General features: G+C 41.5%; 1 protein-coding gene across 6 annotated transcripts; it reads right to left on the reverse strand.

The window, feature by feature from the left end:
* Positions 1 to 26: 26 nt before the first annotated feature.
* On the reverse strand, positions 27 to 12,915 carry LOC115057350 (discoidin domain-containing receptor 2-like). Of its 6 annotated transcripts, none has more exons than XM_029524418.1 (17): positions 12,884 to 12,915; positions 8,632 to 8,669; positions 7,418 to 7,520; positions 6,526 to 6,763; positions 5,272 to 5,419; positions 5,034 to 5,136; positions 4,725 to 4,908; positions 4,026 to 4,266; positions 3,862 to 3,885; positions 3,173 to 3,342; positions 2,500 to 2,749; positions 2,231 to 2,412; positions 1,813 to 1,940; positions 1,587 to 1,727; positions 1,161 to 1,458; positions 872 to 1,021; positions 27 to 724 (listed from the first exon to the last, which is right to left on the reverse strand). In XM_029524418.1, exons 1-17 carry the CDS (start codon positions 12,913 to 12,915, stop codon positions 590 to 592), a joined length of 2,565 nt encoding a protein of 854 aa, XP_029380278.1. In that variant the 3' UTR covers positions 27 to 589. The 6 variants fall into 6 exon arrangements, with proteins under 6 accessions (XP_029380278.1, XP_029380274.1, XP_029380273.1 ...); XM_029524414.1 differs by lacking the exon at positions 12,884 to 12,915 and adding an exon at positions 9,532 to 9,649 and having other exon boundaries at positions 1,161 to 1,395; positions 1,509 to 1,727; positions 2,231 to 2,454; ... (2 more) ...; positions 3,820 to 3,885; positions 8,632 to 8,730; XM_029524413.1 differs by lacking the exon at positions 12,884 to 12,915 and adding an exon at positions 9,536 to 9,641 and having other exon boundaries at positions 1,161 to 1,395; positions 1,509 to 1,727; positions 2,231 to 2,454; ... (2 more) ...; positions 3,820 to 3,885; positions 8,632 to 8,730.
* Between the last annotated feature and the right edge of the window lie 108 nt (positions 12,916 to 13,023).

A 13,023-nucleotide genomic window follows, 5' to 3' on the forward strand; every position in this document is an offset into this window, starting at 1 on the left:
TGAAGCAATAAAACAAAACAGGAGCAAATACTCGATTTTCTTTATTTACAAGGCTCTGTTTCTTGACAGGTATAACAAATGTTCCCGTTTTCACTCTAATTTATTCTTTATAAAACCGCAAAGGCGCTTCTGTATAGTTAAACAGTCTCAGTCAGTTAAAACCATTGTGCCATTTGTTTATGATGATATTTCAAAGAAAAAAGTGGAATCTGAAAAAAATGTGTCAAATAATTGTACTGACATTATTTTATAAATGTAAAATACAATTAAATTTAAGTCTCCAAGCCTATGATTACCTTAGAGCGCTCTATAAATACACATAGCATAGGAAACGAAAAGAATTTAATAAATACACAAAGGTGTAAATACACAGAATGAATAGTGCTAATAGTTCATTATATCTACAACAAAAGGCTCTGTTCAAGTGTATAACCTGTCACATCCTATTATTTACAACATTGTTGGGGTAAACACACAAATGGAAACATTTAACGGGTGGTTTTGGACTCCAAATGAACCTCAAACAAATCAACACTGAAAAGATGAAACCATAGAGTGCATGGCAGACAGGAATTACATGTCCCATCTGCTACACAAGACTCTCCATCAGCTGAGTGTGCATCTCCTGAAAGCTTGGCCTCTGCTTAGCATTCCTCCTCCAGCAGCTCAGCATCAAATCTGTGTAGACTCTCTCAGGACAACATGGTGGCTTTGGCAGGTACACCTTGGAGCAGGAGGCAAAGCATTAATGATGGATTTAGATTAAAGAGGCTGAGAGGAGTAGTCTTGTTTAAAAACAAGACAGCAAAGCAAGACCTCCCCAAAAAATGTACGTTGGAATCGGGGTAATCTAAGCCTTTGTGATGCTCACCTGCTTTCCCTGGTCCCTAAAGAACTCGCCTGTGTTTTCGATGACCTGCTCGTCAGAGAGATGGGAATAGGGTTGCTCTTTACAGAGAGTCAGAATCTCCCACAGCGTTACACCGAACGCCCACACATCACTGGCCATGGTGAACTTACCCTGAGGAGACAGATAACTTCATGCTGGACTGTTTGGTGGCATTAGGGTGGTACACTTTTAATCAGTATAATAGATACAGCATCGGCATTAATAATCAGGCTACTTATAGCAGATATCACAGGTCCAGCACGGCCCTCACCAGGAGAATGCTCTCCCAGGACATCCAGCGAATTGGTAGTATGGCCCGGCCTTGAATCCTGTAGTAGTCCCCTCTGTACAGATTTCGACTCATGCCAAAGTCAGCTATCTTTATTGTGTAGTTCTTCCCCACCAGGCAGTTGCGGGTGGCTAGGTCGCGGTGAACAAAGTTGAGGGAAGACAAGTACTTCATGCCAGATGCAATCTGCACAGCCATCTCAATCAGTTTACTGTAACTGAGAGTAGAGTAGACAGAAAAAAAAAATAGAGTTATCTTGTTGGCTCTGGATATTATATCCCTGATATTCATTAGAAGTTGAGAAGTTGAGTTGGTAAGATATGAGCCTACCTGACTATACCCTTCCCCTCCTTCTCCTCTTGTTCTGTCTTGTCTACTTCAGCAGTCTCCTTGAGTCTGAGGATGCACAGGAACTGGTTCAGGTCTCCGTTTTCCATGTACTCAGTGATCATACACAGTGGGTCAGTGTCCACACACACCGCCAGCAGACGCACAATGTTGGGGTCCCTCAGACGAGACATGATTCGGATCTCCTTCAAGAAGTCATTCCTGTAGCACAGTGGACACAACGAATGGAAGCAAATTCGCAGTTTTGGTAATAAACACAACAACCTTGTCTTACTGTTCTTTTTACCTTGCGTTCTTGTTGGCGTCTTCCCGCAGTGTTTTAACAGCAACAAGCAGAGGTGACTCATTGTTCCCCTCTATAGACAAAACCTCATCTAAAAAGTCCTGCATGCCCTCAGCCTCACATAAGTGCACCTGTACAAAATCACACTTTGTCAGTACACTTGGAAACCATCTATTCAACTTGGCTTAATAACGCTAAGTGCTGACTACTTGTCAGCATGAACTGTAGTGACAGCTTTGTACACATCAGTGCCTTTACCGCAGCGCAACCTCTATCAATCAGCTTTAAAGATGTAAAAAAAACATTAAGAGCTGCAAAGAACAATAACACTGCTGCAATGAGAGCAGAGAACCAATAAATCTAATAAACATTTCCATTGAAATTTCTAAAACAAACGTTAGAACAAAAAAACTGAATGTACTTCTCCAAACTGTCCCTCTCCCAGTTTCTCTTTGAAGGTGAGCTTGTGTCTGGGGAACTCTTTCATGGATGAATCAGTGCCAGCAAAGAGATTCATGTTGACGGCTGTGATGGAGTAAGTGCTGCTGTCGGAAGACTCCTGCAAGCTGATGATGTCTGCCTCTGCATAATGGGGCGCACTGTCTGAAGCACCAACAGCAAGGGCTCTGGATGAGGTACATGATCCTGAAGACACCAATTCACACACTTTAGCCGCTCTTACTTGAAAACCTCCACAGGATCTATTTCTTGGTTCTATTGCCATCTTACCAAGGTGCTCAGTGGACTGAGCAAACTCAGGCAGCTTCCGGATGAGGCGCGAGGGCTCCTGGTAGTCAGCACAGAGGGGGAAGATCCGCTCATAGGTGGAGTTGGAGGTGGAGCCCCCCTCAGAGGACAGAGAAGAGTGGTTCAGGGAGAAGGCCTGGGTCTGGATGGCAAGATGGGCTGTGAGTTCATCGTCCAGCATGCGGCGAGATGCCTGAAAGAAAACAACAAAACAAAACAACTATACCCAACTATAGCCATGCAAAGTTTAAAGGTATCAAATCCCCAATTTAAACCAAATAATATAGTATATTAATGCCAAATATGTAAATGAATCATCAGATCTGGGAAACTTCTGGATTAGTAGCAGTATATATTAGGGTGCTGCTAGCAATTTTTGCAGGCCTTGTATTGACTGCCACACGTTTCAGTGAAACGCCACCTTTAAAATTAAGAAATACTAAATCTAATTTCTCTTACGCCCACCATGATCACACGCTTCCATTCAGTCTTATCTTCTTATGTCATCTCCAGTATAATTGCCAAATTATTCATACTCCTCTCTCCTTTCAAAAATACTAAACAGCACTAAACAAAAAAACAAAAACAAAGAAATCCTCCCACACTGTCTTCTCACCTTCTCCAGCATCTTTTGCCACACCTGTCGCCACAGGATGATGACTATGATGGTTAGTAGAATGGCTATGATGGCCACCAAGCAGCCAATCAGGATCCTGGTGTTGCTGTCATCCACTTTATGGGTGGGATCATCCCCTATAAAAGATGACAAAGGAGTTGGAAGTGATTTGATTCAATCTATCGCAGTTCATCTGTTATAGCATATCTGGAATAATTACATTCTCATTGACTAATCCCCTTCATGCTTCATCACAGCCACATTAAGACGGACATTGAGCCTCACGGCATTATGTAATGTTTGATGCTGTCACCAGGGGGCAATGTTTAGCCAAAAAACACAATTTACAATGAGCAATGACCTGTATCTGAACACCGAAATAACTCCTAACACACCCCTGTGAGATGAATGACACTGAGCTAACTTAATAAAAATTATTAATGAGTGAGCTCCTTCAAAGATCATAGGAAAGCCTATTATATACTAATTATGTTTGTAGCTGCCTGAAGATCGGATAATTGGCCCATGTTTTGTTTACCACACAGCAGCTAATTGTCAAACCTGTGCTCTCATCAACATTCTTTTCCTTTGCCTGGCTGTCACTTCACCACTGCTCCAGGACAAAAACACTCATCTGAGCTGCTGACCTGGCAGTGTGTTTGTAGGGTGTCCGTGTTTGCGAGGAGTCAGAGATGTGTTGTACACTGCTGAACCTGTAAATGAAAGAATGAAGTGAAGGGAAACAAACCTTAGGAATAATAAGCTGGTGCAGGCAGGAAGAACCTACAGTACGATGAACTGCTGGCTTCACTAAAAGTTTCTCCCACACACCCACACCTTACCCCGTTTTTACCTGACTGGAAGGCCACCTCACTGAACAGCATCCAGAGGTCGCTAAAGTGGAATCGGCATTTGATGAGACTAGCTGTGCGGTCCCCAAGGGGCACAGTGACAAAACGGGCGATTTGGCTCACACGGTCAACAGTTGGCCTAAGAGTCACCGGATCAGCCTCCCAGTCTGGTCCTGACCGGAAGTAACATGTGGCCTGTCTGAACATCCTCACCCCTCGGCTGAACATGTTATTACAGTGCACCTGTGGAGGTGAGATGAAAAGCATAAAACATGCATGTCACAAATCACGCTACTATCTTGATGAAATGTGCAGGGAACATGTTTGTTCTGTACCTGCGAGGTGATCAAAGTGAACATTCTGAAGAGGATGATGATGTAAGAGCAGGACAACTAATCAGTCTCACTGTGCTGGCGCAGAAAAATACAAATCTTCCCTCCCCGAAGGCTGGCCATGGCACTTACTCATGAGAAATAGGCTAATTATACTGACAATGTCATTTTCATGCAGCTGTGCAATTTTGCATCATTATACAAACTTTATGTACCAATAAAATTTGAAGCAGTGTGAGGATATGGGTACTTGGCCAGTATGGCCCAGCACAGCTCCAATCAGCATAGTGTTGGCTCAGCAAATTTTTTTCCCCCTTCATTCAGTATTGAGCTGAACTTCACAAAAAGTTTTTCCCCCCTGCTTTTTACCTTCATGGAGGTGAAGTTTCGGACATGGTCGAACTCAAAGATCATTTCCACGTAGCCTTTGGGGAAGCTCTTGTTGCTCCAGCCCACATAGTCGTAACCCGGTGACATGCTGTAGATGGGGCTGTGGAGGAAATCGTCCAGACCCCAAGTGCCATCTGTTAGCTGGCCCAGACCCTTGGTCAGTCTAAAAAGATAGGTGAAAGGATTATCAAATAAAAAAAAAAACATATAATCTTGCAGGAGCATATGGATGAAACAAATGACCCCAGTAAACATTTGTCTTTTTGGAAGCAGCAGTAAAATCCAAACCTTTCAGCTGATGCACCGTCATACACAGAATCATTAAAGTAGACATCCAGGCCTCTATAGATCATTTGGTGTCCATCAGGAATACTGTAAGACACCAGACCATCTAAAAGAGACAGGCCGAAGGTTGACAGTTAGGATGTATGTTCTTGGTGAACTTGTTGCAGCACATATAGAACACACATGGTAAAATGTTGCTGGGCAAAAACAATTTGCTGGGTAAATAAAACAAACAACTAACCCAGCCATTCGCAGCCGTAGAGCTCAACTCTCATACACACGATCATGGAGTGGTCTGTCACAGGCATGAAGCGGACAAAACGAGCTATGATGGGAGGCTCCAGATCCTTCAGCACCACATCATATGCATTCCTGTTCCCCTCAATGACCTGGCAGAGGAGAGGAAGGTCATGGATGGAGCTTACTTAATGACAAAAATTGTCATGCAGAGCATTTTATCAGCATAAATATATAATGGCCAAATAAATTATTAAACCACCAAGGTGCTCTCTATCTCATGGATTTAATTTAACATTTCCCATTAATTTTGGTACAATTGCTAAAAAGATTAGGCTCCTTTTTTCAAGCCCCTTTCTATAGCATTCATCACTAGAGCTAGTGCAGGTATACAGATTTTTCATCATAGTAGAAGAAAAAAAGAAACACTCCATTATAAGTACATTAAAAGTGCTTCACAGAAAATATCACCTCAACACATGGTCCCTTAGAGGGTCAAACAATATAAAGGTGGATAATTGCCAGTCCATTAATAGATAGCTAATATTTTATTGTAGTACCAGCAAATGAAATCTGCACCAATGCATTATATTTTTATTATACCAGGTCTCAATTCTTGCCTCAATGCTTTTGTTTATTATGGCCACCTGTTTTCCATCCACCAACTCCCTCCTTCGCTGTGTCTCTTGCAATGACCCCTGTTTTCTGATGCCATTGTCTCCAGCAGAAACACATGCTCCTCTGGACCCCCACACTTTGTCCTCATTATCACCGCCAGTAATAAAACCGGCATGTCACACCTATTCCAGATGGTCTGCTCTCTTTCATCCCATGTTCTGTAGCTGCCCAGTATGGAAATACTCAGGACTTGAGTCCATGTACTTAGTTACATTCCACCATTGTGTTCAACTTTGCTACAATGAATCTGACACAATAAACTAAAGTCTGTGAATTCATGTCACACTAATAAAAGTTAAGCTGCCATAAAGCAGGGACTGAAAAAATCATTTTGTCTGGATTTTTTAGGATACAAGCTGAATCTCTTTTTTTTTTTTCAATGCACAGCTTCAAAATAGTGGCCTGTTAATATATGTATGTATTGCATGTTTAATTCAATAAATTAATATACATAACTAATAAACAAAGTTGACCAGGTCTCAAAGCATTTTTTTTCTAAACAGAGTCAGATGTGACAGAAGAGAGCAGGGCACAAAAACAGGAAAGGTAATTGTACACTGTCATGTGTAGTCCTGCTCACCTGCCTCCCCTTCCTATCATGCCAGCCTACCCAGTTGCTGCCATCACGGCTGTACTTGATCATGTAGCGCTGGGCAAACTCATTACCCATTCCATCGGCATGGCGACCTTGGGTTCCCACCAGCGTTATGAAGTGCAGTGTGCGCAGGTCCACCTGGAGATACTCTTTGACGCCGTCCAGCTCCGACATGATGTCAGGGCACCAGGCCCCATCACCGTCTCCGTTGTCAAAGTCGAGTCTGTGCCAAGCATGTGCGATGACATTGTGAAACAGCACTATAACTGTGCTATTATTAGATAATAATGTATAGTAATTTGATTAACTTTAGCCAATTCATAAAACTCTCATCTATACTGAAGTTTTCACAGCACTGCTGGCTCCAGCAGATGTGAGGTGTGTTTTGATATCACCCACGGCAAGAAGGAGAATGACTGTATTTCCAAAATGACTCTTGTTTTAAGTATAACATTGCATTTGTACTTAGTTCATTCCTGACTTTAAAAAGAGCAGCTGACCAAACTACCACCTAAAGGTCCATTTGGTTCATTTAAGGAGGTTTCTCCGTTGTCATCTCCTCATCAAAGTCATATGATTTGAGCAAAAGCGTTCTCATATGCTGTTTGAAACCACAAGTCTGAAGGACTTTTTTGGAGAAGAAAAATCTTTCATGCGTGCAAGATATAATGAGGCCGAAGCATAGCTTAGTTTGGAAAAAAACAAAACAAAACAGAGGAACAATAAGGCCACCAGGGCAAAACAGAGCAGAACTCCACAGATGATGACAGATTGTCACTTTCCATGCAGTCTGTCTGCTAATGCTTTAAGTGTGTTGCAAGATCTTAATGGCATAGAGTTGAGATAAAAAAGAGAAATAATAAATGACCAAGCATGCCTGCCAAATCTTGCTGCCGTTGACTCGGACCACTGACTGGAGGCGGAGATATCCTCATCCTGGATCTGCCCACCGGTCATACCAAGAGGATAGCGACATATTTCTACAAACACACGAAGCATCACTTCCACTCAACATGCTGCTCACATTCTGAATTATGTCTCTGTGTTTGTATGTGTGACTGTCAGACACTTTTACAGGCCACGTGAGTGTTTATCTTAATTGTGTGTTTTCGGCATATGAAGAGGTGAGTGTAGTGTGGTGAAGTGGTGCTGGCCCCTTCCCTTCCCTGGTCTCCTTCCTGCTGGCCTCTAAAGTCAAACAGAGGCATCGCTGTTCAGGTGCCAGTCAAAGCAAAATGAGAAGGGAGTGGTCTCCGAGCTGCCTACCGCTCGTTTTTTGTTTTTTTTTTCATCCCTTTTCATTTGCACACGTGAAACGTGATAAACCTTAAATAGCTTAAATTGTTAAAGTGTAATTTCTCACCTTATCGTTGTGTTCCAAAGCAAGATTAATGCAACACCATGAGCTACATTTGAGTGTTACGTGATTCGGTGACTGAGCAGAAAAAGTGTCTCACTTCATCTTTCAGAATATTCCTGTTTATTCTCGCCAACACTACCTGGTAATTAAGGGACGTCTCTGTTTTATTCACCTTCCCACTGAACTCCTTGACGTGTGCTTAGAGAGAGAGAGAGAGAGCGCTGGAACAAATAAGCCATTTTACTGTCAAAATATTCTGAGTGGAAAAGTCAAATAAGTGCATGTGTGGAGAGAGAGAGAGAGTGTGTGTGTGTCACCTACAACTAGCCTTTTTTTTATTTATTTATTTTTTGCTTTGAATGTCCCCTGCTCGTGAAAGGTCTGTCTGTTTGGAGGATATTTGCTGTCTGACCATTAGGTAAACCACATATGCACACTTTCACGAACGCACACACATTACATTCTTGCATTTTAAGCCCACCCACCTGAAACTGCTTTCCTTCTCCATCTTGTCAACATGCCGATCCCCCAGGAATATAAAGAAATTATTTAAAGCTCAAGTATGACATATCTACATGGACTGGCTTGTATCTCAGAGTCTGATCACACACTATGAAGTAAACTCCACTGGCTCTATCATCAACTGTTCCTTTCAGCGCCATCCAAAGTCTATCAGCCGTCCAACTCTGTTCTGAGAAACAGGGACATGAATGCAAAAGACACACATCTACCTGGGTTGACTTGAGCTGTTGCAGTGGCAGCTAGCAGGCTGAAGAAGACATGATGCGTGATCAGTTTCACAGCCTTCATCTTCATCACTTCTCAAGGGGCTGCACACCAAATTTGAGGACGGTTGTTGATCAGTTACTGAGCTGAATGGTAAAGCTCGTCATAAACATCAAACAAATCCAAATTCATCTACATTTTCTCATACCACCAATTCCTGTGAGTTATATTTATATACAGGATCAGTCAAAGGTTTCACAACATGCACAAACAATGTGTACTTAAATTATGGAGAAGGGTGTGCTTTAGAAAGAAATAATGATACATTTCGGCCATAAAATATACTACCTGCAGTCTTACTTTTTTATCTATTCTATTTACCTTAATGTATTTACTGAAAAGATCTCAATGCCATAAACACACTCTGCTAACTTGGAATATTAATCAGGAAGACGTTATCCCAACTATGTGGCATGCTCACCAAAAATGTGGTGTCACTGCATGGCACACGTGATGTAAAGACTGCATTGCATTGTTTTTTTTTTCATGCAAAAGTGGAAGGAGCATTATCTATTAAATCCAGTTTACTGGTCATACCAGTTTAGTGAAAGTGTGAGCCCAAAGTTCATCTGTAGCTGACATGATCATGATCTAACTTTACTTAACTTAACTAACTATGCTGTAACAACTGTAGTGTAAATATGTGCAAAACTGATTAAAATTCAAAGAACAGAATGCAAATAAAGCTTCATCGTCTTACCCCACTTAAATTTGAAGTATTTAGATCTGTTCTTTATTGATATGATATTTAGTGATATGAGCTGAACCAACACAAACTTCCCTCAGAGTCAACGTGGACACTGGCATAAATATTCACATATGAGAAAAACATGGAGATGACGTACTTACTTACTAAGTTCCTCTTTTGTTATTATGAAACCATCTGTCTCAGGGAATATTCCACTCTGACTGTAAGTTGATGCATTTAGTGCCGCAAGTTGCTGACCTCTTTCACTGTAGGACCTTTTGGGAATGGAAAGGAAAAAAAGAGAGCAAGAGAAAGGGTTGGAGAGAGAGAGAGAAGGGGGAAATGAAGGCTGATGTAACAGTCTTGCTGGCTGCTGGAAAGAAGGAGAGAAAATAACACATTGGGATACTGAGATGCAGCCAGAATCCCAGAATTCCACCTGATCCACAAATGGTTTCAATTATGGCCCACAAAGGCAGCTGAGAGCAGCAGTTATCTGGCAGCATGCACAGTAAAAGCAGTTTTGTCAGTAGCTTTTGCTACTGACTGGAGCTGACTTTCCTGCAGAGGAGAACCTGCTAATGACTGAAGGAGACATAATGTTGTACAAAAAAAATAAATAAATAAATAAAAGGCCAGGATATAGTTGACACAGTGAGTGGTTATTGCAAATGGCAGAGGCTTAATTGCTTTTATGATCAGAAAAAAAAGAGAATCAATTACTATTGCTATAACTATAACTATAACTATAACTATAACTATGAAGAACCCGAAGTTTGGATTGAATCTAACATTGAAAATGCAATTTTCAGATTTTTCATTGAAACTGCTGCTCCTACAGCAACATTTCCTTACCTGCTTCCTTAATCTGCATGTAAAAAATGATGTGGTAGACTCTCAATAACCATGACAGAAACAGTGGCTTTTATCATGACATATCTATAGCCTAAAGCTAAACCTAAAGCTATATAGCTTTAGGTTTTGGGAAGGTTCATGCTTATTCACAGATTCGACTGTTTGGGAAATAAAGTAATGCTCTTTCCTGCCAAGACTTTAACAACAATATCAAATGTCTTCATTCTAACCTACTGGAAAAAACGTATTGTGAACATAGTTAGCTTCCAGTAGCAAAGCAAAGCTGGCAAACTTTGTTTGGCCAATGAGCTAGCTGGTATACTGTACGTGTTGTAGTTACATTTTTGCTGTACATATGGTAGGTGGGAGGTAGGATTTCTTTGTACCTTTGGGCAGAGTCAGATTAGCCACATCTCATTTCCCGTTTGTGCTAAGTTAATTTAACTGGATGTTGAATTCAATTAAATATATGCTGCAAGTTGCCACCTTCCATTATTTCCTCCATTGATGTGTGAAATATTCTTTTGTAGACCCAAGAGTTTGTAATTTGGCTGTTGAGCTAATATTTCATTTCACAGCACAGCGGCGTAGAGGTAAGTGCTGTTGCCCCACCGTATGAAGTTTATGGGTTCGGTTCCCGGCCTGGGGTCTTTCTGTGTGGGTTTCCTCCCATGACATCATTGTCCGTAGGTCTGAGTGTGAGTGTGTGTGGCTGTCGGTCTCTGTGTGTTGGCCCTGTGATGGACTGGTGACCTGTCCAGGGTGACTCCGCCCTCACCCAGTGTGAGCTGGGATTGGCTCCACTGGGAACAGATAAGCGAAGATGAATGAATGAAAATAATGTCATTAGACAGACTGCTCTTCAGTGTTGGTTTCAGACGCAGAGTAAACAACCATTTTTATTGTATGGAGTTGGTACACACATATGAGAGTGGTATTAATTATTGAGCAAAGAAGTGCATTGCCAAAATATTCCTATCTTCATATCCTGAGAAATTGTTCTGCCATCTGAAATAGGTCTGTCTCTCATTATTAAAGCAGACCTTGACAGAGAATTATTCCTCAGGAAAAGAGGGAGCGAGATTAAAAAATTCATGAGGCATCATAAAGGCTGCAGCCTGCCTCGGGTAGTCATAGAATTATAACGACCAGAGACTACCCGTGGCTCGCACCTGCAGGTGGTAAGTCTTTTTATTTAATTTCCTGGCTTTTATGCCTTCATTTTGGTCAGTAACCAGCAGATAGGCCGACAGAAATCAGGGAGAGACAGGGGAATGCCCTGCAGGATATAGATCCCTGGCCAGATTCGAACCAGGGACGCTTTGATTATGTGGCTCCGCAGAAATGGTGAGCCAACTAGAATAATGACCAATGCCGTAATGTGGCTCAATGGAAAGCAGGTGAACAAACAATATATTTAAAAGGTTTTTAAGAAGCCAAATGTCAAAAATCTATGTAAGCAGCTTTTGAAGTTAATGCACAAGTATGCTCAAAGTTAATTGCTAATGGAAGGCTCCATGTCAAGTCAGGTCACCTTTTGACCTTTAGCATCTGAGTCCATTTTGTTTATACAACATGCAGTGGTATGCAAAGTCAGACACCCATGAGGAAATGAAATAAAGTTTTCAGCCAGAAGACATCAGATGTTTCCAAATGTGAATACACCACAAAGGTTTTGGAAACCTACACAGATTTCTGCTGTCCAGGTCAAGGCGCCCCCAAGGTGCTTTCCTAAAGTTTTTCAAGTGGATTTTGCCATTTGCTTTGGGCCAGTGTGCTGCAGTGAAAGCAGCCTCTTTAGAGTCATCATCCTGACTGACTGCGTGATATCGCATCTGCAGTCTGTTCAGTGTTTCCTGTGTCACTGTCTGCCACCCAAAAGCAGGGTATTTCCACCAAATCATGTTCCTTTGTGATTGTGGCCAAAAAGCTATGTTTAAACTTCATCTGCACGGTGAACAGTGCAGCACCACTCCCTTGTCCAAAGCAGCCCCTTGGCTGTCATATATAATTTCTGTGTTGCCTTTCACCAAAGCAAATGTGCCGTGTTATCTGAGCTTTTTCACTTGATTTCCTCCCGCAGTTTCCTTTAACTGTGAAACAGTGGGAACTGCAAGCTGGAAGCACTTAACAGTCTTTTTATAGTTGGTGCCTGATTGGTAGCATCAGTTAGCTTCATTTCAGCTCCTCAGTGAATAGTTTGGTGGTCAGAGGTGTGCAGAGTTTTTATTATCAGCTGACTAAACTCAATTTATGTTTCCATCCTGCTCAGTCCAGTGACAGGTAGAGGGGTCCTTGAGCTTTTGCACACGCTACAATGAACTTTTATTTCTAAATATTTTTTTAAGTTCAAACAGTGCATTCATATTTGAAGAAAAACTGCAATTTTAACACAGGTTGTATTTACTTACGCGTTTTTACACTTCCAAATTAAACGTGGCTCATGGGTTCCCAAACATCTGTATAACACTAGATTTAAAACAATGGATAAGTCGTTTGTATTTACATTATAAATGGCATACACTCAGCATGTCAATTTTATATGCAAATCTTTAATGTTTACCAAAGTCACTCTTAGCTTAGCATTTAACTTTACTAACCTGTACCAGTGGATTAATGACCAATGTAATATTGATGATGATGGTTGTTTTTACTGGAGAAATAATACCAACAGAATTAGCAGCATTTATACAGTTGGGGGGCACCATGGTGGCATAGTGGCTAACATTGTTGCCCCACAACAAGAAGTTGTGGTGCAGAGTTTGCATGTTCTCCCCATGCTTGTGTGGGTTTC

Source organism: Echeneis naucrates, chromosome 17, assembly GCF_900963305.1.
Source record: "Echeneis naucrates chromosome 17, fEcheNa1.1, whole genome shotgun sequence".
NCBI lineage: Eukaryota > Metazoa > Chordata > Actinopteri > Carangiformes > Echeneidae > Echeneis > Echeneis naucrates.

Bases quoted from the DNA above. Each gene is read 5' to 3' on its own strand.
- LOC115057350 (XM_029524414.1), bottom strand. From the start codon at position 8,716: ATGAAGATGAAGGCTGTGAAACTGATCACGCATCATGTCTTCTTCAGC. The intron at 7,521-8,631 runs GTAGATGTGTGT...GTGTGTTTGTAG, and splicing joins AACAGCTCAAGTCAACCCAG to AAATATGTCGCTATCCTCTT. The intron at 1,022-1,160 runs GTGAGGGCCGTG...CTGTCTCCTCAG, and splicing joins CCTGGGAGAGCATTCTCCTG to GGTAAGTTCACCATGGCCAG.